The sequence below is a fragment of the Zeus faber genome, assembly GCF_960531495.2.
Source record: "Zeus faber genome assembly, chromosome: 1".
In the NCBI taxonomy this organism is placed as follows: Eukaryota; Metazoa; Chordata; class Actinopteri; order Zeiformes; family Zeidae; genus Zeus; species Zeus faber.
In genome coordinates this window covers 63,037,956-63,061,959 of record NC_137193.1, presented here as the reverse complement: position 1 = coordinate 63,061,959, position 24,004 = coordinate 63,037,956, and the positions used below count along the sequence as shown (strand labels likewise).

Genomic DNA, 24,004 nt, shown 5'->3' with positions numbered 1-24,004 from the left:
AATACTGCAAGGTGGTGCTAAGTAATTGTAGGTTAGGACAGGAGGTACTCACTGAAGAGCTGGGTCTTCAAGTGCTTCTTAAAGACAGAGAGGGAGGTCCCCGCTCTGGTCATTTATGGCAGCTCGTTCCACCAACGTGGAACTACAAATGAGAATAGCCTGGATTGCCGTGGTTGTACGGCCGGCAGAGCCAGGCGACGCTCATTTGACGAGCGCAGTATCCGGGGGGCAACATGTGCTCTTACAAGAGCTTTCAAGTAGGCGGGAGCATTCCCAGCAATCACTCTGTAGGCCAGCATAAGAGACTTGAACTTGATGCGGGCGGCTACAGGTAACCAGTGGAGCTCGATCAGCAACGTAGTGACATGTGCCCTCTTTGGCTGGTTGAACACCAGTCGCGCGGCCGCAAAATGCACAGTTTGCGACCATTTCTTTCTAGTATAACATAGAAAGTTCACTCTAAGACTATATTGTGAGTGTCCTATATAAGGATCCAACATTATCCCCATTGGACTGCATTATGGCATAGTTAGAAGCTGCAGCAGAGTGGTAGGTTTCTCAATAATAAAGTGCTGAGCAAGGTCGTGCCATGAACAGTGATCAGAAACAACATTTTAATATGGTCTGCTGGGTTGAAAAATACAAACCCTTACCTTTGATACGTCCAAACATGGCATTCAAGAAGAGATTCAACCAACAGCAAAAATTGCTAATGTTTGCAATCAGTAGTTTGCAAACTCTCTCCTCTCGCCTGTACCCCCTTAACCCAGACTGACCCGCCCATCTACGGCCGCTCGCTGGCCTACTCCACCCTCATGGATCACTCCTCGGCCCTTGCCAACATGAGCGACAGCCAGGCACAGCACATGCACAACAAGAGGAATGGACGCTACGAGGATGACTACGGTGCTTACCAGGAGCAGAAGAAGCCTGTCATGGCCTACCCGACGAAAAGCCTGACCCAGCGACGCCCCCTGTCTGCCAGAAGCTACAGTACAGAAACCTATGGAGCATCTCAGGTAATGTACTGTATGTGTCTGTCCCTCTGAGTAAATATGTATTAGGGGTGTCACAATTCAAATCGTAAATAGATTGAAATGAGTGGTCGATTTCGAACTTAGAAATCATACTCAGGTTTGCGATTCTCCCTGTATTTTTGTGGGTAATATTGTCCGACATGGTCGCCGTATTGGGGCGGTCAAGATCCACCGGTTAACAAAGGAAGCGCTGGGAGATGTCGACGGCGGCTCACCCAGCTCCGAACTGACTTTCATGAAATTTGGTTCGGAGTTGGGAGCTCTGCAGTCAGCTCCACAGAGGGTCCACTGCGTCGCATCACTCAACGCGCACTGCACCCTCCCACCTGGTGCTAGGTCTGCAGGAACGAAATTCGAATAGAATTTGAATATTACAAAAAAATAGCAATTAAGTTCAATATAAGTTCATCCAGTATGTTGCATAGTGAATGCACATTACAGTTTCACTGCGTCTACAAGGGAAGAGTACACCTTTGACCAGAATGTCCTGCAAGAATTCCGACCATCAACGAGGAAATGTCCTCTAATGAAGAGGTTCCCAACCACCGGTATTTGCCACCAGGCCGTGAGAACCCGGGTAGGATTTTTTCAGGAGTGATCTGCACTCCTGCATTAAATAAATCTTGAGTTTTTATTTGCTTTCTTTGGAGAAAAGATCGCTCTGATCGAAGCTACGAAGCTGCAGGTAGTAATTTGCCTTTTACTACCAGCGTTCCCCTCTTGCCAAAAGAGCATCCGTTTTTGTGTGCCCATTTTAGTGAGTAACTTAAAAGTACTGTAATAAGTGACCTATTGTTTATTATTCAAAAGTCTAGTTTTGCTAAAGCTCTTAACTGTTAAGGTGTGTTGTTTAGATATTTTTGTCATTATTTTGAATTTTAAATTTTCAAATAAAAGTTACTTATTGAGAAAAAAGTATATTTCTTTACAAATCAAATCTCGATAGTCTGTTGCACTGACAGCCATCAGTGCTGAAAAAAATGTTTAAATCAAACGTGACAGCCCTAATATGTATACATATATACTGTATATTCAGAGGCGGACTGACTTATGTTTCACCCATTTCAAATGAAATGGGCCCCTAACCACCAGGGGGCTTAGCGACGGCGTACATGCATTTTCCTCACTCTTAATCACACCTGTCAAGAAAACCCGTTAACTCATCTTAATGTCCAAGGTGTTTTATTGCTATATAATAATAATAACTGTATTTCAACTGTACACTTACAAAATAACAACTCTCCCTCAGGCACGTCCGGTCTCCGCCCGTCCGACCATGGCCGCCTTGCTGGAGAAGATGCCCCCTGACTACACTTTAGCCACCTGTCCCGAGAAACCCAACGAAGACACCGTCAAGGTCCGACCTGGGGCACCACAGAAACCCGACGACATTACATCCAAAATGCCCGTCGACTGGAGGCAGCAGCTGCTCCGGCACATAGAGGCCAAGCGCCTGGACAGGGTATGTTGCACTGACACACACACACACACACACACACACACACACACACACACACACACACACACACACACAGTGTTTGTTGCTCGGAAACCTCCCTTCTGTCTGTTTTCCGTGTGAGTCTGCAAGGTGGAGGTTTGTCTGGTCGCATGCACGTCCACTTCCACGTCGTCCCGCTGTTTAGAGCTGCACTCACTGCTGTGGACTTTGGATGTTCAATTGTAAAAATGTGGCAAAAAACTACTTCATTTTAATGCGGCTAGCCACCAATTATTGTTACTATGGTACATAACCTGTAATTGCCCATTTCCTAATTAAAGGACAGCTCAGCTATTTTTTTTCGACCCCTTGTCAAAATATTGCTTCCCATCATTTAGAATTGTTCATACCACAGCCACGCTCAACGCTTTACTATTGAGAAACATACCACTCTGCTGCAGCTTCTCACTGTACTTCAATGCAGTCAAATGGGGGAGACTTTTATGCCTTAAATGCCTAATATATATAAGCCTTTGGTGTTTAATCTCCTTTTTTAATAACATCCGACCCTCACAATTGCATTGTGAGATAAGCCTCTCAAGTAGTGTGCAATGTTATGCATACTAACATTTTCACCTGAGGTAGTATTTCATCCCGGTACCTTTCGTTTACGATTTGAGCATTTTGTGGTTTTGAACATACTGAGCACATTCACATACTGTCTCTGAGAAGCTGTTGTCTTTCCCCAAGACTTTCTCAGCAAACACAAGCGTCCCAGAATTATTCGATTTGGAAACATGTCATACCACTTAATCAGCATTCCCATACTAACTTGGTATCCTAAATATTATGCTAGTATGCCATTTTGGAGGTAGTTTGGAGAGGGGGTACAAATGGCTGCACTTTTTCAGAAAAGCCTTTTCAGTGCAGATGCTTCTTCTTATCTTATTATGTAGCCCTGGTTATTAAAATGTTGGTTCCCGTTATTTCATAGCACAATGCTTTACTATTGAGAAATGTACTGCTCTGCTGCGGATAAATGTGGTCCAATGGGGGCATGCAAATGATAAATAATTTGAACGGTAACTTTTTCTAATTTAAAGTATCCATGCAGTAATTCGTAATTCATTAATTAATAGTAAATAATTTGTGATATTATGTGAATGTATGTGTTGATCTACTGTTGATATGGTTGTCCGTGAGACACAATGCTTTTCGTGTGTGCAGTGATCAATCACTAGCTAACATGTATCTGTGCTTTCAGTAACTCCGCACTGTTGGTGTCATTGTTTATCGGTGTAACTGTTTTTTGTTTGTTTGTTTGTTTGTTTGTGGAGCTCATAGTGTGTTGTCGCCACGCTGCAGCCCACTGTGCAGGCCACCCCCCCAACCCCCACCCCCCTCGCACCCATTATTCACCCATATCATGTGATGTTGTCTCCCCCAATCAGAGTGGTGTCCTAAAGCACAACATGCTCACGCTGGGCATGCTCGGTCAGGGCGGGGTTCACGGCCAGGGGCGCAGCAGCACTTTGAACTTTAACCTATACAATAAAACTAAACATGAGCCTCCCTCTGGCCACTGGCTGCCTCTGCCACCTCCTCCGTCTGCTAACACTGTGAGTATGATGACACAACAAGACATGAATTGCCTTCACTGTTGTTAGTACTGACAACACAGGTGACTTACGCTAGCTCTAACACTACGCCATGCCCTGTTTAGAACCAGCCTGCCAACTTCTGATTTACCCAGATTCAGACAAGGTCAATACCAATATCATTCATGTGTGTCCAGTGCAGGTATGGTCTAGACCGAACACTAACTGTGTTAGCTCAATGCAAGGCTGCAAAGGGAACCAACTAGCCTAACTCTTGTGAAATTAGGGAAATACACCTTGCAGCATCTGAAAGACTCCTTATGTCAAAATGTCAAAATAAACACATGAAAAAAAAATTGTTATAACAATAACAATGGCATAACCATTTACCCATCCTCTGGGTACAGTGATCAGCTGTGTGCCACTGTCAGGTTGCCAGTTCAGGCATCTGTGTTTTGTTGATGATTGATGTTCCAGCACAAGGTATTGCATTTTTATACCTGGCGACCGTGAACTCACTTGAAGTGGCACTTCACAGCCGTTTTTATGTTTTTATTTTTACTCATCATAAAGACCCAATATGTACTGCCTTGTATCATGTATTTCCCAATTTCACAGGCAATTTCACTAGCTGGGCTAGTTTATCCGATGTGCCGAGGTTCGCCTTCATTAGGGTAATTTGAAGGAGGTATTTTGGAATGGAAACACGGGTGTGTGATATATATATACAAGGACTCCTCACTTAATGACCGAGTTCCGTTTCTAAGACCAGGTCGTTAAGCAAATTGGTCGATAAGCGACGACCTGTGTTATTTCACGGCAAGGGGGTGTGGCCATTGCGAACGCTAGTGTAGTGAATACTGACAGACTGCGGGAACAAGACCGAGACTGAGAACGTGATGAGATGAGATGTAAACAGTGTATATAGTATATATAGTGTTTATGGTGTATATTGTATATAAGATGAGATGCTTGACACTGAGACGCCACGTGCACACACGGCGGTATTGTACGCAGCTTACAATACAGACTGGTCAGAGAGCTGGTCGTAAGTCTGAACGGTTGTTAAACAGGTAGGTCGTTAAGTTAGGAGTTCCTGTATACACGGCTTAATTTGTAAATCAGGAGGTGCCGGAACAAAGACAGGTTGCCGATCCGGCAGCTCGGGTATAAAAAGTCACAGAAAATATGCACGGAAAGCATGGGGGGTGCACATGGATACATTTCAATGAGGAATTATAAATAAGGGGAATCATGAATACATTTTTATATGTGTGAATCGTGTGCCCAGCTAGGAGCAACACGGAGATCTGAGCCCCGTTCCTCTAAATAAAACAACTAAAAACAGTGTGGGGACGGGGCATGGAGGAACGGGGCACAGCGCATGGCGAGGGGGTCATCGGGAGGTAGTCACAGAGAAAGTGTCCCCATTACGCACGGTTTCGTTCCATTTTGTTCCATACCCACATGTTTTGTCTCGTAAACAGACGTAAAATTAAAAAAAACGCTGTTCTGGAGTTCCCATCGCTGGCACCCCATTGCTGTCTCGCGCATCACTAGCAGGCGCATTGTCTGTACCGTCAGAGAGGGAGACAGGTGCGAATCCCATTACAATCACAAAATTCTGAGTCAGGTACAGCCCTCAAAAATAAGAATCTAAAAACACACTTTCCATTTGTTTTGTTTGGAGAAATGGAGAACACGGAGCTCATAGCTCAAGCTACAGCACCGTTTAAACCTCGTAAACATACTATAATTATGTATGAAAGAACATACAATTAAGTACAGGAAACAACACCACCTTCCTCAAAACCTTTGTCAGATCTAAGTTTCCCAAGGACGGTCACCAACGTCTTTCCCCTCTCAACGTGCCGCCCTATGTGATCAGTTCTCTGTCCACGTCTGTTTTGATCTTACCCAATAGAGGTTGTTCATGGCGTTCTATGCGTATGTGTGTGTGTGTGTGTGTGTGTGTGTGTGTGTGTGTGTGTGTGTGTGTGTGTGTGTGTGTGTGTGTGTGTGTGTGTGTGTGTGTGTGTGTGTGTGTGTGTGTGTGTACGTGTGTGTGTGTACATGTGTGTGTGAACACTGTGGTAAAACATAACATGTTAGCTACCTTTTTGGAAAAAAATTACAAAAATACCCACGTTACCGATGAGGCTGTGGTGTTATGAGGATCTTCCATAAGGCTGTGAAAAGTATAAGTATAAATATATATGATTGTTCCACAGCACATTGCCTGCTATTAGTTATTATTGCTCATCCTGCATTACTAACTGACAAGAAATTAAATGAAGTCATAAGGTTAACATATGAAGGGACCACTTCTTGAGCTGTGAGTAAAAAACAAAACAATCCATCTTCAATTGATTGTCCCTCCCTCTCCATCCCTCTGTCAGACCCCGTCTCAACAGAGTGCAATGATGGACAATGACCAGGAAGTGGGGTCAGCTAGCAGCCAGTGGGCTCCCTACTCTCTTGGCAGGAGGGATGTGCCCCCTGATAGCATCGTCAAGAAGGTAGGTCCACAGCTTTTGTCCTGTCTTTAGAACATAGTAAGCTGCTATTTCATCCACCAAATCGTCCAATAGTTTTTCCTTCGAGGAAAAGCGGGAACTAAACAAGGAACCATTTAAACATGGAACCTTCTAAAATGAAAGCCATAGCAGTCCTCAAAAGACTTCTTTGTTGCTTTCCAATGGTAGTTGGTGTTCTCGACGTTGCATAACTTGGGACAGGGAATGAATTTCAGATTGCAGGAACTTACTTCTTGATTCTGCAATAGTACCAGATATTTTTTTACTTTACGTTGGATCGAATATGATTGTATCTGCTACATCAATTTCTTCCACCTGCTTTATATGAAATACCGCACTGCTAGCCGACGAGTCTAATTTGACACAAACTAAATGTACAAAGTAACATGCAGACAAAGTCATACATATAGAAATACATACAAATGAAATGGGCCCCTAACCACCAGGGGGCTTAGCGACGGCCCCCAAAGGATGCGTACATGCATTTTCCTCACTCTTAATCACACCTGTCAAGAAAACCCGTTAACTCATCTTAATGTCCAAGGTGTTTTATTGCTATATAATAATAATAACTGTATTTCAACTGTACACTTACAAAATAACAACTCTCCCTCAGGCAGAAATACAAGACTTGAACAGCCACAAAGAAAGATAAAAATCTGGAAGGTGTGCTTTGGTAGATTCAGTTCTGACAGGCAATTCTTATATTTAATTCAAAATTATCTTTATTTATCTTTCATCGTTTGAGTTTGGTGTCGGGGCTCTACTGCTCATCATTCTTGTCAAGGTGTACAGCAAACATAAACGTGCTTAATTAACTCCAAATATTGGAGGTATGAGCTTGAATCCCCTCATTGGATAGAAGAGTAGAGCAAAACAGGTGGATGCAGGAGAGGTGGAGGGAGCATAGCAACACAGCAAACAAAGAAGGAAGCAAAGCAGGTAGGGCAGGAGGGATGGCTGCTTAAATAGGCCGGCCAATAAAGGAGTGAAAGCGCATGGCGCCATCAAGTTGTCTGACAAAACTAGCTCCGCAAGCTATGCCTCATTAATAAAAAGCCACATGGTTCACATAGGATCAACTACAGGTTACATGCTAGCTTCTGACAAAAACAGGCACACATATACGTACACATGCAGATATCTATCAAGACCGCCGCTCCAACTCTCCCATCTCCCGCTCCTCTTTCTGTAGAGTGTGCATCCCCACAACCACTCCCACCAGCCACACAACACCATGATTGTCACGTCCTCTTCCTCATCGTCGGCCACACCACCCCACCGCGTGGTCGGGCAGCAGGGCTACGAGAGTGGAGCCATCAACAAAGGGAGCCAATACCAGCAAAACATGGCCCTGGCAATCTTACCCTCTGGAGGGGGGGGGCAATACCAAGGTACTCCGTCGCAAGGTGTCCCACAGCAGTGATGAAAAGTTGTGACTCTTCATTTGTTTGATTTAGTTGGTGTAACGAGTCAGAAGAGTCGGTCTGACTCTGAGTTGTGAATGGAATTCTTACAAGAATAACAATCTGTTCAAATTATTTATTTGAGGAGAATGCAAAGTGTAAATCAATCAAATTCAGTCATCTGTGAGCTGTGAGTCGTGACTCCCGGATCTCATTCGCTAAAGAGAACCAGTTCAGGAGTCATTGCCTCTGCTTGATGCACTCGATGCGTGACTTATGATTCCGGTTCTCTCGCCTCTTTCATTCAAGAGTGGAGTCCCAGTCCAGTTACCGAGTCGTGAACGAAGAGTTGCCAGAGTGACTAACGACTCCTGAGTCCTTTAAAAGATTTGTCCACTACGAATGAATCGTTTGTGTGTCTTGCACCACTGTCCCACAGAGTTGTGAGTGTTAGACCATTGGTATTCAGTTTCCATGCAGCAAAACCTTCAGTGGGTAGGTGAAGATGCAAGTTGTCGGTTGTGTTTAGGCGCTTACATTTATTGACTTGATAACATCTCTGGTATCGACACACAGCTACAACAGTAATTCTTTGTTTTTATACTATGCCCACCCCTCACCCCAGCCCTCCCTCTAGCTCTGCCCGCCCCCGGCCAGACGTACTCCAGTGGGGGGTTGCCCATGTCCCTGTCACCCTCTGGGAACCAGCCCCAGTACTCCTCCCACCAGCACCCCCTCCCGGCCACCAACCCGCAGTATCATGGCAACCAAGGCATGGGTCACAGCAACCAGGTGGGCATGGCCACTCACACCAACCCACGGCCCCAGAGCGCTCGCTGCCTCCTGCAGACGAAAGGGCAGAAGAGCATGGATGGTTTCCAGGAACAGGTTATCTCCCTCTCCCTCTCTCTCTCTCTCTCTCTCTCTCTCTCTCTCAGTCACCTAGCAGTTGATCCGTCAAAAGCCAAAATTAATTGCTTTTAATAAGTTCTTTGTTTTCAAAGTCAAGTTTTGGCATCTTAGTAACTTTAAGCAGTTTTGTGGAGAAGAGAGGGTGTGCCGCTAAAATCTCTATTTGACTTTCTGTTTACATGCTATGCAAATATGAATTGGCACACATTTATTTATTTATTTTTCATTTTTCTTTCTTTATCCACCCTCATGTTTGTTTGCCCTCCCCGCTCCTCTTGTCTGTCTGTAGTTGTGTGTGAGGATAGAGAAGAACCCCGGTCTTGGTTTCAGTATCTCTGGGGGCATCAGCGGCCAGGGGAACCCCTTCAAGCCCTCCGACATGGTACGAGCCGACCCAGCAACGCGCTTTGCCTCTGATGTTCCTGCTGCTAGCTTCCAGCAACTGGCTATTAGCTAACCGTTGCTAGCTACCTTCTGTCTATTAATTTAACCGACTCTCGGCTTGTCTGATGAGATGCAGAAGTCGACCTGGTTAGCAGGTTACAGTTTATAAAAAGGATAACTAGAGATTTAGAGGCCAATTTCTGCTCCAAATTATATCGGATATAATTTTATTATATACAGTGGGGCAAAAAAGTATTTAGTCAGCCACCAATTGTGCAAGTTCTCCCACTTAAAAAGATGAGAGGCCTGTTATTTTCATCATAGGTACACTTCGACTATGAGAGACAAAATGAGAAAAAAAAATCCAGAAAATCACATTGTCTGATTTTTAAAGAATTTATTTGAAAATTATGGTGGAAAACAAGTATTTGGTCAATAACAAAAGTTCATCTCAATACTTTGTTATATACCCTATGTTTGTAATGACAGAGGTCAAACGTTTTCTGTAAGTCTTCACAAGGTTTTCACACACTGTTGCTGGTATTTTGGCCCATTCCTCCATGCAGATCTCCTCTAGAGCAGTGATGTTTTGGGGCTGCCGCTGGGCAACACAGACTTTCAACTCCCTCCAAAGATTTTCTATGGGGTTGAGATCTGGAGACTGGCTAGGCCACTCCAGGACCTTGAAATGCTTCTTACGAAGCCACTCCTTCGTTGCCCGAGCGGTGTGTTTGGGATCATTGTCATGCTGAAAGACCCAGCCACGTTTCATCTTCAATGCCCTTGCTGATGGAAAGAGGTTTTCACTCAAAATCTCACGATACATGGCCCCAATCATTCTTTCCTTTACACGGATCAGTCGTCCTGGTCCCTTTGCAGGAAAACAGCCCCAAAGCATGATGTTTCCACCCCCATGCTTCACAGTAGGTATGGTGTTCTTTGGATGCAACTCAGCTTTTTTTCTCCTCCAAACACAAGTTGAGTTTTTACCAAAAAGTTCTATTTTGGTTTCATCTGACCATATGACATTCTCCCAATCCTCTTCTGGATCATCCAAATGCTCTCTAGCAAACTTCAGACGGGCCTGGACATGTACTGGCTTAAGCAGGGGGACACGTCTGGCACTGCAGGATTTGAGTCCCTGGCGGCGTAGTGTGTTACTGATGGTAGCCTTTGTTACTTTGGTCCCAGCTCTCTGCAGGTCATTCACTAGGTCCCCCCGTGTGGTTCTGGGATGTTTGCTCACCGTTCTTGTGATCATTTTGACCCCACGGGGTGAGATCCTGCGTGGAGCCCCAGATCGAGGGAGATTATCAGTGGTCTTGTATGTCTTCCATTTTCTAATAATTGCTCCCACAGTTGATTTCTTCACAACAAGCTGCTTACCTATTGCAGATTCAGTCTTCCCAGCCTGGTGCAGGTCTACAATTTTGTTTCTGGTGTCCTTTGACAGCTCTTTGGTCTTGGCCATAGTGGAGTTTGGAGTGTGACTGTTTGAGGTTGTGGACAGGTGTCTTTTATACTGACAACGAGTTCAAACAGGTGCCATTAATACAGGTAACGAGTGGAGGACAGAGGAGCCTCTTAAAGAAAAAGTTACAGGTCTGTGAAAGCCAGAAATCTTGCTTGTTTGTAGGTGACCGAATACTTATTTTACCAAGGAATTTACCAATTAATTCATTTAAAATCCTACAATGCAATTTCCTGGATTCTTTCCCCCCATTCTGTCTCTCATAGTCGAAGTGAACCTATGATGAAAATTACAGGCCTCTCTTATCTTTTTAAGTGGGAGAGCTTGCACAATTGGTGGCTGACTAAATACTTTTTTGCCCCACTGTATATTTCCATGCTTGTATCGGACATCAAGGGAAGTTCTCTCATTGTGACATCATTGCATTTTCACTTTTAATTATCACTACTAAGATTGGGTGCGATAATTAAAAGTCAAAATGTTTATGTTTTAAAGGTTATAACTCCTACACCGTAAGTCAAATTTTCATGAAACTTGGTGTGTATCGGTGATCTATAAAAAGTCAATCAAAGCACTTAAGTCTGCCTGACTAGATTTTTCCGCTATTCCACCAACCCAAAATTGTAAATCCTTACGTTATTACATGTGCCATTTGGCCCTTCTATTTTCCAATTTTCATTAACAAAGAATCAGCCTTTTTGACATTTCATCGTTATGAACATATACATGTTAAGCATCCCAGAAAACATGGGGAGGTTCATCCTAAAATTTGTTAAATTCAGGGTTAAATTCATTGCTTTTGAAATGAGCTCCTCTGAAGGCTTAAATTATGTCACTTCCTCTTCATGATGTCACTTAAAGTCATTGGTTTTGGAGGAAATATAGGTTCGTGGGAGGGGTGGGGGGCAAACACATTATCTTGTTTTAATTAAAAATGATGTTTTTATATATTATTTAGGTGTGGCCAATCACATACTGGCTTATAACTAAAGTTTTGTTAAGGCATCATGACACTTGGGTAAAATGTTCAGACTGCTAATTGGAACGTTCGCACCAAATTTGGTGAGAATCCATCTGAAGGTTACCAGGATGGCAGGACTTTCTTCGTAAAGCACAATGTGTTGCCCTGGTATGAAATGTGCTTTATAGATAAATTGTGACTTGACTTGACCTGACTTATTGTTGGTGCACAATGCTGTGGACAATTATATATTTATCCTATAGATGGCAGTATTGTGCTGATCACTTTGATATTTTATCATCTCACATTTTGGGACACTTTGGGACTAAACCTGCTGAAGGTCCCTGTACAGCTTGCACCAGCTTGCACTATTATTAGGGGTCCAGTCTGCTGTGCGTTCTTTTTATTTTTCTTTTCTGCATTTTTTAGGCTTAAAGTATCTAAAACAGCAGTATGCACAGATATGGTTTTGGTGTTGTTAGAACCGGAACGTTTCAGACGACGAAAGTAAATTTGTGAAAAACCTGTCGTAATTTCATTAGTTTAAGGAGGGGCCGCTTTGTGACATCATCATCTGAAGTTATATTAGTCCAAGCTTCGTCTTTCGGAAGTCATTCCCCTCCAGCCACTTGCGAGTATAACATCTAGACACACAACTTGAGCCGGGACTGCGTTTAAAGGAAACTCTGTAAACTGTAACTCGTCTTACGTTTTACAAAACCTGGAATCTATAATCGTTCAAAGAAGATGCACCGCATGAAGTCTTAAGAACCATTGGAGGAACGAACCTTTTGTTTTCTGTGTGCTATTATGGTGATACCTAATTAATTGTCCATTTCAAATGTTGTTACAAAATGTATAGTATTTACCAGGTGCAATGTTTTTTTCTGTGATGTACCCTCATTATTTTCAATGTCACAGGTGGAAAATCATATACCGTCATTTCCGGACTATTAAGCGCACCTGAATATAAGCCGCACCCACTGAATTTTTAAAAAATAATTATTTTGAACATAAATAAGCCGCACATGTCTATAAGCCGCAGGTGCCTACCGGTACATTGAAACAAATGAACTTTACACAGGCTTTAACGAAACACGGCTTGTAACAAAAATAAGTAGGCTTTAATGAAACACGGCTTGTAACAAAAATAAAAAAATAGCGGTAAACAGTAGCCTACCAAGAAAGTCATTGGGCACTATCTTCCTCCTCCTGCGCACTTCTTTTGGCATCGTCGTGCATTTAAAAATCACCATCGGTGGAAGCTTTTCTCCAGATGCCGTGCAGCTCAGAACACAGGTGAAGTGCGTTTTTTCATGCCCAGTTGTTTTCAGTGTGACGGATGATTCCCCTTTCCTGTTGACAGTCCAAGTGAGAGGCAGGTCAAATGTTAGAGGAACCTCATCCATATTTATGATGTTGTGCGGGCCGATAGAATGCTCCGCAATCTTTGCATCAGTGAATTTGCGGAAGTTTGAAACTTTTTCCTCGTAGTCAGATGGGAGCTGCTGACACAGACTCGTCCCTACCCTGATGGACAGGCCTTTACGTCTCATAAATCTGAGACACCGCGATGGTCCACCTCTAAAATCCTCAAACTTCATTGCGGTGGCGATTGTTTTGTCTTTCAGTCGGACCTGCACAGTTGAAACACCTCGGCCGTCTGCTCTCTGTGTGTTGACCCAGTCTTAGAGCTCATTTTCTGGTTCGGGCCATCTGCTTTGCTTCCCTCTGAAAGCTTTTGTTGTCTTTTTGCATCGAGTCAGTTCCCCACGCTGCTGTTTCCAACGTCTTATCATCGACTCATTAAGGCCAAGCTCCCGTGCAGCAGCTCTATTTCCTTTTTCAACAGCCAGATCGATTGCCTTCAACTTGAAAGCTGCATAACATGCATTTCTTTGCCATGATGAGGGTGACGAAATGATTGCCGTAAATGATGGGAAGTTTGAGCGCGCTCGATTTAATCTAAACAGTAAACTAAACAGTTATATTGTTTCACCTTAACCAGTTCGCCAATTCCATTGGTCTAATGAAAGCTTTATGCCGGCAAAAAACTGAGCACCGTCACATAATGTGTTTTTTGCTCAGTTTTTTGGCGGCATGAAGCTTGTGAAAGCAGGAAAAATCCAAAAATTAGCCGCGTCAATGTTTAAGCCGCAAGGTTCGAAGCGTGGGAAAAAAGTAGTGGCTTATAGTCCAGAAATTACAGAGGTATATTATTAATTCACAAACATGTCTATGTATGTGTGCACATTAAGGGCATTTCCGATTTCAGTACCGTCTCCCCAGACTTAATGCACATGGTACTATCTTAGAATTATTATTTAGTCCCGAGGAGTAACGCTGCAAATTACATTAATTTTTACAGCATGCACTTTTTCTTTCTACCTGAAATACTGATCTAGAGATGGGGATCATGACATCATTATGCTCAAATCATGCAATAGGGCATAGAAACAAAATTTCACAACCCTTTATTCTGGGAGTAAAGCTGAATAGCTGCACTTTTTTCCAAGTAACTTTTTAATATACAAACCCGTAGAAATGATTCTCAGTCAGTGCAACCAATATTTCCTTTGTGGTTGGAGCGATTTCATTAAGAGGATATATTTAATTTATTCAACCTATTTTAGCATAGTAAGCAACTTTTATTATGCCCCTTAAGAAAGACTGGGTCGCAAGCCGAATGTAACATTTTGAAGCAATTAGAAGTTTTCTAGAACATTTTACTGTATATATTCCTCACCTCGCCTTTCCCCGCTTGCCACTCCACTAATATTTATTTTGCAAATCCGAACTCAAAAATACTGCTTTTGGATCAAAACATCCCACTGACTGTGTGGTACAATGTAGGCTATCAATTACTGGGGTAAACGGAGTGTTTTAAAGGTGCATTGATGGTATTGTAAACAAGGTCAGACTTGCTAGAAGCTGCTTCATTGTTGAAGTACGTAAAGGACTTATTATTGATGATTGCTTCCTTCATTGTAACATATAATGTAATGCTATTTAAAATTACTTTTAGGAGGATTTAAATGTATATTTAATACAACACAGTCAATTAATTCTATTATATAATTATAGGACCCAGAATCGCGATTGTGGCGCCTCCCCTTGCGGCTGCCTGCGCGAGCACCTTGTGTCGATTACGCACATTTTGGTATTTTTTAGTATTTATAGAGCTTATTGTGCGTAATCACCGGGTGTCATGACATTTCACAGCATATATGTATGACCGTATGTATATGTATGTGACAAATAATCTCTTGAACTTGAACTTGAACTTGAACTATATCCAGAAAGAGAAGGACAGAAGGACGTTACAATACATTTTTGGAAATAGAGATGGATACAATTTTGCTCTACTCAGATTCACTGCACATGGCCATGGTTGAAGTTAGCAAAGGAAGATCTAGTGAAGAATGGTGAAACTAAATTTAAAAAAGATTAAGTGAGGACTGTATATCGAGTATTTTCTTGAATCAAGAATAGTCTGTATTGTAGTCCCTGAGGCCTCTTGTGAGCAAGTCTGGCTAGTGATGACACCTAGTGGCTAGTTTCGTCATTACATCTACACCAGTTAGATGCAGTTCCACCGTTGATTAAAGCATCAAATCAAATTTTAGAACGTTTATGACTCAGCAGACATACTTTATTACTATATCACCCCAGAACAATTTCCCGATGACAGCTGATATTTTTTGATGTTTTTAATATTGTCTCTATCCTTTTGATATACTTTTTTATTATATATATATATATATATACGATAATGAGAACCCCAGCTAAAAATGATCTCTTGTTCCCACTGATTGATTTGAAATTTAATTGGAAATTAATTTTAAAGGCAGAAACGCTATTGCTTTAACATGGAAACAACAAAGACAAATTACAGAACTATCCAGCTTTGACAAGGATATTGTAGTGTGTTTGGGAATAGAGGTGGGGCGGAGATTTCCCAGCATGTTTTGTTATTGTGTGTTTTGGGGTTATCAGGGAAAGGGATTGTTTTATGTGTTCTTAGTTACAGTAATGTTAATTGTTATGCTGTTGTTAGTGTTAGTTAGCAACTATTATTACTTTTATGTGTTGTGATTATGTTATGATTGTGGCACCAGGAGTGAGAGTGTGTGTGCAGTTAGTGACCTGCCTGCTGTGATGACAGTGTTGGGGTGCAAAAAGCTGAGCACTCTGATGAATAAAGATTGCGCTTGGTTTTGAAATCAAATCTCCTGCCTCTTACTTACTCGAAGAAGCCCTAGCTCGCTATAATATGTTCTAATGTCTTTAGGTCTTAAGTCAGTTGGGGTGGAGTTACATACACTAATTAAATAAGGTTGGACTTAATTTAAATAAAACTGGACCTACAAATGTAAAAAATATGATTCACGCAAATAAAATGAGACTCACAAGTGCATGTCACGCAATCCAATCCAAATTTATATCTAATTTATTACTTAAATGATTGTTGTGGCAGTTTTGCCTACCACGCGCCACCCAAGTGCCGTGTTCAGGGACCTCCGGCACAGAAGACGGGGGGTTGTAAACATCAGTTTATTGTAAAGAGTGGGCCAGCTGGAATTAGCCCAGGAGCAGATAGCATTTGGCTATCTAAACTTCTGTGAAGATTTGTGAATGAAAATTTGGAAGATTTGTTTTACACAGAAATGAACCAGGAAACGAAAGTTCTAACGACGGAAAATCAGATATTGCATGAGACAATCAGGGATCAGGTCATCAAGGGTGGAAAAGCTGATTTTCTGTTCCCTTAGATGCCACCAGTACAGCTCTGGAACACATTAGTACCACAAGCATGACTGACCCCGGACTTCTCACTGTTCTCACATATCAAACTGCTGCTAATAAGAGAACGTACTATTGAGCTTGACGTTGACGTTTCCAGATCAAACATGGTGCTAGCAAGCTGCAAAAACCTTTTTCCCACACCCTCCATAATATTCTGGAGAGCTTACTCCGGCCAACAAATTAATTTGTCGAGACAGTGTTCATTTATAAGCCAAAGCCTGTGTCCCGCCAACACAAACACAGCCCAGTACCAACAGAACATTCCGAACGACTGAAAACACATAATTTAATACCCATAACATCTCCAGACCCATAATCCTTTGCGTCAAACATAACAAAAGACTAAGGCCCATCTCTTGGGTCGCTACATAGCCCCCTCTGAGGGGTCGGTTGCCCCCGAAGACCCCATCACCCAATACAAAGTCTGCAAAATGTCCCGGTCTGCGAAACCGACGGACTGGCCGCCGGCATTCCACAGAGGATGTCTCTGTGGGCACAGTGCATTGGTCAGGGCGTGGGATGCTGTGCTCGCCCCTGCCCCCAGCAGATGGAGAGACAAGGGATAGGGAGAGATAGGGAGCGAGTCTGTCTTTGTGTCTTTGTGCAGTACCATCACATGCCCCCGACCCGGCATTCACACCCTGTACCCTGTGCCTCAGTGATCTGTCCCAGTATTTTATCAGGTCCCTGCCGGTGACTGCGCAGCTTGGGGGACACCCCTTTTTTGTGGGGAGGGCAGAACACCCACACCCTGTCCCCAGGCACAAAGGCCTGCCCCCGACAGCGGGTGTCGTAGGCCCTCTTCTGCCGCACCCCCGAACTGGCCTGGGCCTGGCGGGTATACTCATGGAATACCCGCAGGCGGTCTGTCAGCTGTCAATAGTAGTCCAGTTCTGTGCCCCCTGCAATCTCTGGCTTGGGCGGGGCCCCGAACACAAGGTCCACAGGCCCGGGGACAGGTGGGGGTCCCAGTCCTGCTGGTGTTGGCTGGTGAGGATGGCCCGCTGAGTTGCCAGGGTTCGGTTGAAGCGCTCCACCAGCCCATCACTCTGGAGGTGCAGTGGCATCATCCTCGTCTTGCTCACACTAGCCGCCTGCACACCTCACCGAACACCTGGGAATCGATGTTCCGCCCCTGGTCACTGTGGCGCTCAGCAGGAACCCCAAAAAGGGCGAACATCTCCTCCACCAGCCTCTCCGTTGTTGTAGCCGCGCTCTGATCCAGCACCACGTACACCTCGGGCCACTTAATGAAATAATCCATGGCGATGAGGATGTAGCGGTTGCCGGAGTCAGTGACGGGGAAGGGGCCAAGGATGTCCACCCCAACACGCTCCATCGAGGCCCCCACGAAATACTGCTGCAAGGGGGCATGGAAACGCTAGGAGGGTCCCTTCTGAGCAGTACAGAGGTCGTTGCAGTGCACGTGTAGCTCGACTTCCTGACGGCACCCGGGCCAATAGAACCGTTCGTGGAGAGAGTGAAGAGTGTTAGATTTCCCCGTAGAGCCCCGTCCCCACTACACCATGGTCCAGCTGGAGAACCTGGGGACGGAGCACACTAGCAGCTGCAGCTGGTCATTCCCCCGTCCAAGGGCCTGCCATCGGCGATACACCATCCAGTCGTGGAGCTCAAGGTTACCTCACTTGGATTGGGAGCCCTTCACCTCAGGGCCAGATCCGACACCTCCACCCACACTGGCCGCCGTCCTTCCTCCAGCCAGTCCCACACTTTCACCAACACTGTGTCTGCTCCCTGATGTTCCTGGTTTGTCTCCCGCTGGGTGACACAATAGTTCCGGCCCGGCCCGGCTCAGTGCCCAGCTGTAGTAGCCCATCGCCTGCTCCTCACCCCCTTTTCCTTGGGACAAGACAGCCCCCACCCCCATGTTGCTGGCGTCAGTGTCCACAATGAAGGGCTGCTGGACATCAGGATAGGCCAGCACAGGGTCCTCGATCAAAGTGCCCAGGAGTCGGGTAAAGACCACTTCGCAGCTGTCATCCCAGCAGAAGAGGCGGCCCTTGTCAGTGAGACGATGAAGCGGGCTGGCTATGGTGAAGAAGTCCCTCACCAACCACTGGTAGTAGGTCGGGCCCAGGAAACTTTGCAGCTCGCTGATAGTAGTCGGCGTTGTCCAGACTCGGACTGCAACCACTTTTGCCAGGCCGGGGGCAACCCCCTGTGTGCTGACCACATGCCCCAGGAACATTGTCCATTCCCAGAACAGATGGCCCTTTTTCAGGTTAAGCCTCATCCCGGCCTGTCGAATGGCAGTAAAACCTCCCACAGGTTAGCCAAGGTCCACTCTAAGCTGTCGGCATGTACCAACAGGTTGTCCAGGTACCCCACACAGCGATCGTGGGGAACAGCTGCCAGCACCAGATACAGCAGTTTCTGCAGAGACAGAAACCTCTCGAATGTGGCTGGTGTGTTTCAGAGCCCATATGGCAGGAGTTTGAACTGTCACAGCCCTTGCGCGATGGTGAACGCCGTCTTTGGCCGGGGCTCCGCTGCCACCTCCATCTGCCAGTAACCGCTGCATAAATCCAGGGAGCTGAACCTGCTGGAACCTGCGACATTGTCCTGGGCATCGTCAATGCGGGGTAGTGGGTAGGAGTCCTTGGTGGTCCATTCAGAACCTCCAGCTGTCATTCTTCTTTCTCACCAGAATGGCTGGCGCTGCCCACAGGCTATCTGAAGGCTCGATCGCTCCCGCAGCAGCCATCTCCTGGATCTTTTCCTCTGCTACGCAACACTTGGCCAGGGCCAGACGGTGGTGCCACAGGTGGATGGGTGAATGGTGGGGATGAGCCAGTGTCAATGGCATGCTGGACCAACCCTGTCTGCATGCAGTCGTAGAAGCCCCTGGTGTGGCCAAGCCAGGCCACCAGGGTGCATTGGCCTTGGAGGTGAGTCGGGTTTGGAAGCGGGGTTACCCTCACTGGGCCGCTCCGTCGTTTCCCGGCAGTGGGCGGGAGTGAGGCTTTAGTGCGGGCGCCGGCAGTCACGGCCTATGTGACCAGTTTCGTCACAGCGATAGCAGCAGTTAGTGGCCTGTGGTGGTCGTTGCCGGGGCTGGGGCACTGGGGGTGGCACCCAGCAAACAGGCTCTCCGTCATACTCCAGCTTGTTGCCCTCACAGTGGGGTGGCTCGGCCCGCTCCGCCTCCTGTAGTGCCTGGTCTAGCGACCGGGACGCAGTAAGGCACACATGCTGGCGTAGACGCTCCAGTGACAGCGCCCGCAGGAAGGCACAGCCACGTTGAGTGTGGAGCCGCACATCTGCCGGGAGGCTGATTCAAGATTCAAGAGGTTTATTTGTCACATACCTGGGTGCCCAGGCTCTCTCCTTCCTGCTGATAGCAGCCGGCCAGCAGCTCCTTGCTGTCCTCCGCAAACAGACGCTGCCCTAAACGTCTCTCCAGCGCTGTGACGAGGGCATGGAAGTTGCACTGTTCTGCTGGTATGAGGTCTAGCAAAACCTGCAACGCCTTTCCCTCCAGTGCCAGGGCCAGGTGGACAGCTGCCTCTTCGTTTCCCCATCGGCTGCACCGTGCCGCAAGCCGTAACTGGGCCAGATAGGGCTCCCATGGCGCCCTCCCACCGTACCTTGGCAGCTTAGCAGGGGTTCAAGGCGCAGCCATGGTTGACAGAAAACCAGGCGTGGGGTTGCTGGTGGTATCGCTGGGGCAGCGTTCACGTCAACCACGACTGGTCTGGTCGGTGGAAGTCATCTGGCAGCAGTGAGTGTTGGCTGGCCCATCTAGATTCTGCTGTGTATGGCTGGTGGATTTTCAAAGGCAGCTGACGGCATTACAGTTTCCCTTCTGGCCACCGGGTGGCGACTGATCTCAGGTTGGCTGCCATCTTGAGCCAAAAACTTCCTCTTTCCCAGTCACAATGCACTGGCGCCATCTCTCAGTAAAATTTTTCCATCCCCCATTCTTTATGAGCCACCACACGTCGCATACACCACACGACCAGCTGTGGCAGCTTCCCTTTATTTTTAGAGACAGACAGCACACATCGGAATCCCTGAGGCCACAACCGGCTATGTCCGTCCACGTCACAGTCCTGTCCTAGTCAGCAACAGCAGTCAACGCAGTCCCGATCACCCCCCAAAACAATCAACACAGCTCAACACCAACAGCACATCCCAACCGACTGAAATCACATAATAAAACACAACAGAGACCCATAACAACTCAAGACCCACAATCCTTTGTGTCTAACATAACAAAAGGCGACGGCCCACCCCCTTGGGTCATTTACAATGCATTTTCCTTACCTGTGTAATTGACTAGTGGCATTGTCTAATCAACCTGGAAAGAAAAGAAAATGACCTTCTAGAGATTTTTTTATTGTAGAGAGTGGTGGAGAGACAGGAAATGGAGGGTAGAGAGAGGTAGAGACACACAGCAAATGCTTGCAGGCTGCATTTGAACCCAGATTGCTGCAGGTGTTTTGCCTATGGTATGTGCGCTTATGCGGTGGAGCCACTAGGATGCTCCAGAAATACATTTCTAACTGGCAACTCTCTTCTTTAATTTCAGATGATATTTATTTATTTAGTATCGTTTGAGTTTGGCGTCTGTGCTTGCAACGCAGCAAGCAAGCAGGCAGCAAAGCAGGAAGAAGAGCCGGTAGGACAAGCGGGATTGGCTGCTTAAATATGACGCCCATAAGGGCGTGGAAGCACGTGGCCGGGTCAAGTTGTCTGACAGAACTCGACAACATGTATCGTAACTAGCCCCTAAAAAAAGTTATAAGATCGTCAACTTATCAAGTTCACAGGCACTGAATCCAGGTACTTTTACTTCTGGACAATGAGAAGGTTTTTGCAGTGACGCCATGCCTCTATGTTTAGAACGCTGTGTAATTTGTGGGTGACGGGGTGTTGTGTGCATTATACAGTGTGCTCTCCATGCATTTGGAGTGCTTCATAACAGCTATTGTACTGGCCAATTAATCGGTAGAGCTCTTGATGCAACGGAAGAACACTTATCAATGATTTTTACAATTTATTGCCCCAAACTCTTAAATCAAATCCAGTTGCCCAATTTTAAAAAAAGTGATCCTTTTTCAGGTTTCCATATCACGTTTCAGAACTTTTTCACGTTCTCGGCACACTTAGAACACATCAAATCTGTCACTGTCCAAATACTTGCAGAGCTCACTGTGTCTTGATGTGTGCTAACTAATTCTGTACAACAAACTAATGTTGTCTTGACACCCACAGCCATGCGGGAACATAAGATTTCTGCATTTTGTAACTGTTCACACTTTTTTTTCACATCACCATCGTGTTGCACTCTAAATAATTTGCTGTTCTCTTGCATATGGCACATACTTCTATTCACTTGCCGAGCTGCTATCACTATCCAGCGTTCAACGTGTGCCTGTGCACGTACACACACACACACACACACACACACACACACACACACACACACACACACACACACACACACACACACACACACACACACACACACACACACACACACACACACACACACACTGTTGAACTGTGCTTGATGCAGCAGAAGCGGCCGCATCATTCCTGCAAGTGTGTTCCCGAAAACATCTTTCAGCTCACAGTCAAAAGATGTTGTGGTGTTTTTACAATCTCTGCCTTGGGTTATTTAGTGTAAAAAAAATTTTAATTAAAAAAAGATAGCTGGGAAAAATATCCTCTGCCCTCATCTCTATTTTCCCTGAGTGAAATGCTTTTCTTGATGTATACTACTATTTTCTATGAGCTTTTCTATTGGAATACACACCTCTAATCCCCTACCTAATCCCTCGCTTTGAAGTAAGACAGTCATATGTACACTCTTGTCTGTTTTTTATTATTGACAATTATTGATTTTTTTTATCCTTTGTAAAAGACTCCAGAAATTACAAAAATATTTTAATATATGAATATAACATTATAAAAGCCAAGGAATTTAGATACTGTACAATACTGGGGATATAAAAATAACTTAATTTGGTTAATTTGGCACTTAAAAACTACTATCGTAAACGGCGTGTTTGCATAAAACGAGGGCCGCCCATCTCAAAACGACAGTCCTTTCATTACCAACATGGCAGAATGTATTTTTATTTATTCCTTGACATATCTGGGGGAGGGAATATGGAGACTGCGAATGAGAAAGGCAAAGATTCTAAACCATCGTGTCCCTGTGTCGTCCTAACGGTGTATCATTTTGACTTATAGGGTATCTTTGTTACTAGGGTACAGCCTGATGGCCCAGCTGCCTCCGCTCTACAGCCTGGAGACAAAATACTGCAGGTAAATGCACCCAACCTCTCCTCCTCGAAGCCCATTGGCTAGTCTCAGCCATGCCCCTCGCCTCTCCACCACCCACCCACCCAGCCGATACGACACGCAGGATGCGGCATGCCCCTTTCCCCGCACTCCCCCATTGGCTAGTGACACGAAACAGAGCTTTCGGTGCGTTCGTAACAAAAAACGCAAACGAAAAGATAGTGCTTCTAGTGTATGCGAACTATCGGCCAGTTGGGTGGGGGTCAGCGTTTAACTTTATTTTCTGGTTAATTTCCTCACCTCATCACGTTGAATTCACCTTGTACTGGGTGTACGAACAACTGTGTTCACAGAACATAGTTAGTCAGTTTTTCTTTTTCGACAAAGTCTTTCTTCCTTTGAAGTATATTGCCCATTTAAGCAACAGATCATTTAAAATGGTGGAAATTCAAATAATATGCTATGAATTTTGGAAATCTGTGTTTGAAAATGAATACCAGTGCCCTACCCGTCGCTCCGCACCCCAATATTTTCCATATTTCTTGAAGAACATTTTTTTGTCAAGCAATTGATATTATAGGTGGAACTGATGTTAGCCTTCTGTTCGCTCCCCTATGACAGTGGCTACTACTTGGCCGAAAAAGCATTCTAATGTCACCTACATCCTGGTAAAGCATTAACATTAGGCATGTCTAAGGTTATCGTTCAGTGTTGAAATTCTGTACATTTCACAGGAGAAAAAATAAAATCTAGATGACATGTTGCAAATGTACATTAGTATGAAGAGAGGATTCTTGTGAATCTGAAGTGATTCCTGATGAGCTGAACTTCTCCCATAAGCTAGCTACAGGGTGCGTTAATGCCAGTTCACAGCATACAAAAAGACTACCTGGAAGAAGGGGAACATTTGTGTGGTAGCATTTAGGCATATGTCCTCGGTGAGCACGTTTCATTGACTTGAATTTGATGTCCAGCTACCTAAATGTATCCATGCTGGGTGTGTCATGTACCTGAGAGAGAGAGCAGGTCCAAATCAAGGGTAGATGCAGCGTCGTTCTTAGTCTGATTGTACCTCCAGGTTGTGTTGATTAGCAAATCCAGGGGACTCAAAATACCAAGTATGACTTTTGAACCTGGTTTGTCCACCTCTGGTTTGAACTAGCCATTGCAAGAAGGAAACA

General features: G+C 45.1%; 1 protein-coding gene across 1 annotated transcript in view; it reads left to right on the top strand.

Moving 5' to 3' along the window:
• The window catches only part of lrrc7 (leucine rich repeat containing 7), a gene marked incomplete at its 3' end in the record, with an annotated part of 81,560 nt that overhangs the window by 56,073 nt on the left and 1,483 nt on the right, over positions 1 to 24,004 (top strand). The window contains exons 23-30 of the mRNA XM_080016680.1: positions 771 to 1,019; positions 2,287 to 2,499; positions 3,927 to 4,094; positions 6,473 to 6,592; positions 7,806 to 8,019; positions 8,654 to 8,904; positions 9,218 to 9,310; positions 22,773 to 22,847. Coding sequence (XP_079872806.1) covers positions 771 to 1,019; positions 2,287 to 2,499; positions 3,927 to 4,094; positions 6,473 to 6,592; positions 7,806 to 8,019; positions 8,654 to 8,904; positions 9,218 to 9,310; positions 22,773 to 22,847 — 1,383 coding nt within the window. The remainder of the gene's footprint in view (positions 1 to 770; positions 1,020 to 2,286; positions 2,500 to 3,926; positions 4,095 to 6,472; positions 6,593 to 7,805; positions 8,020 to 8,653; positions 8,905 to 9,217; positions 9,311 to 22,772; positions 22,848 to 24,004) is intronic.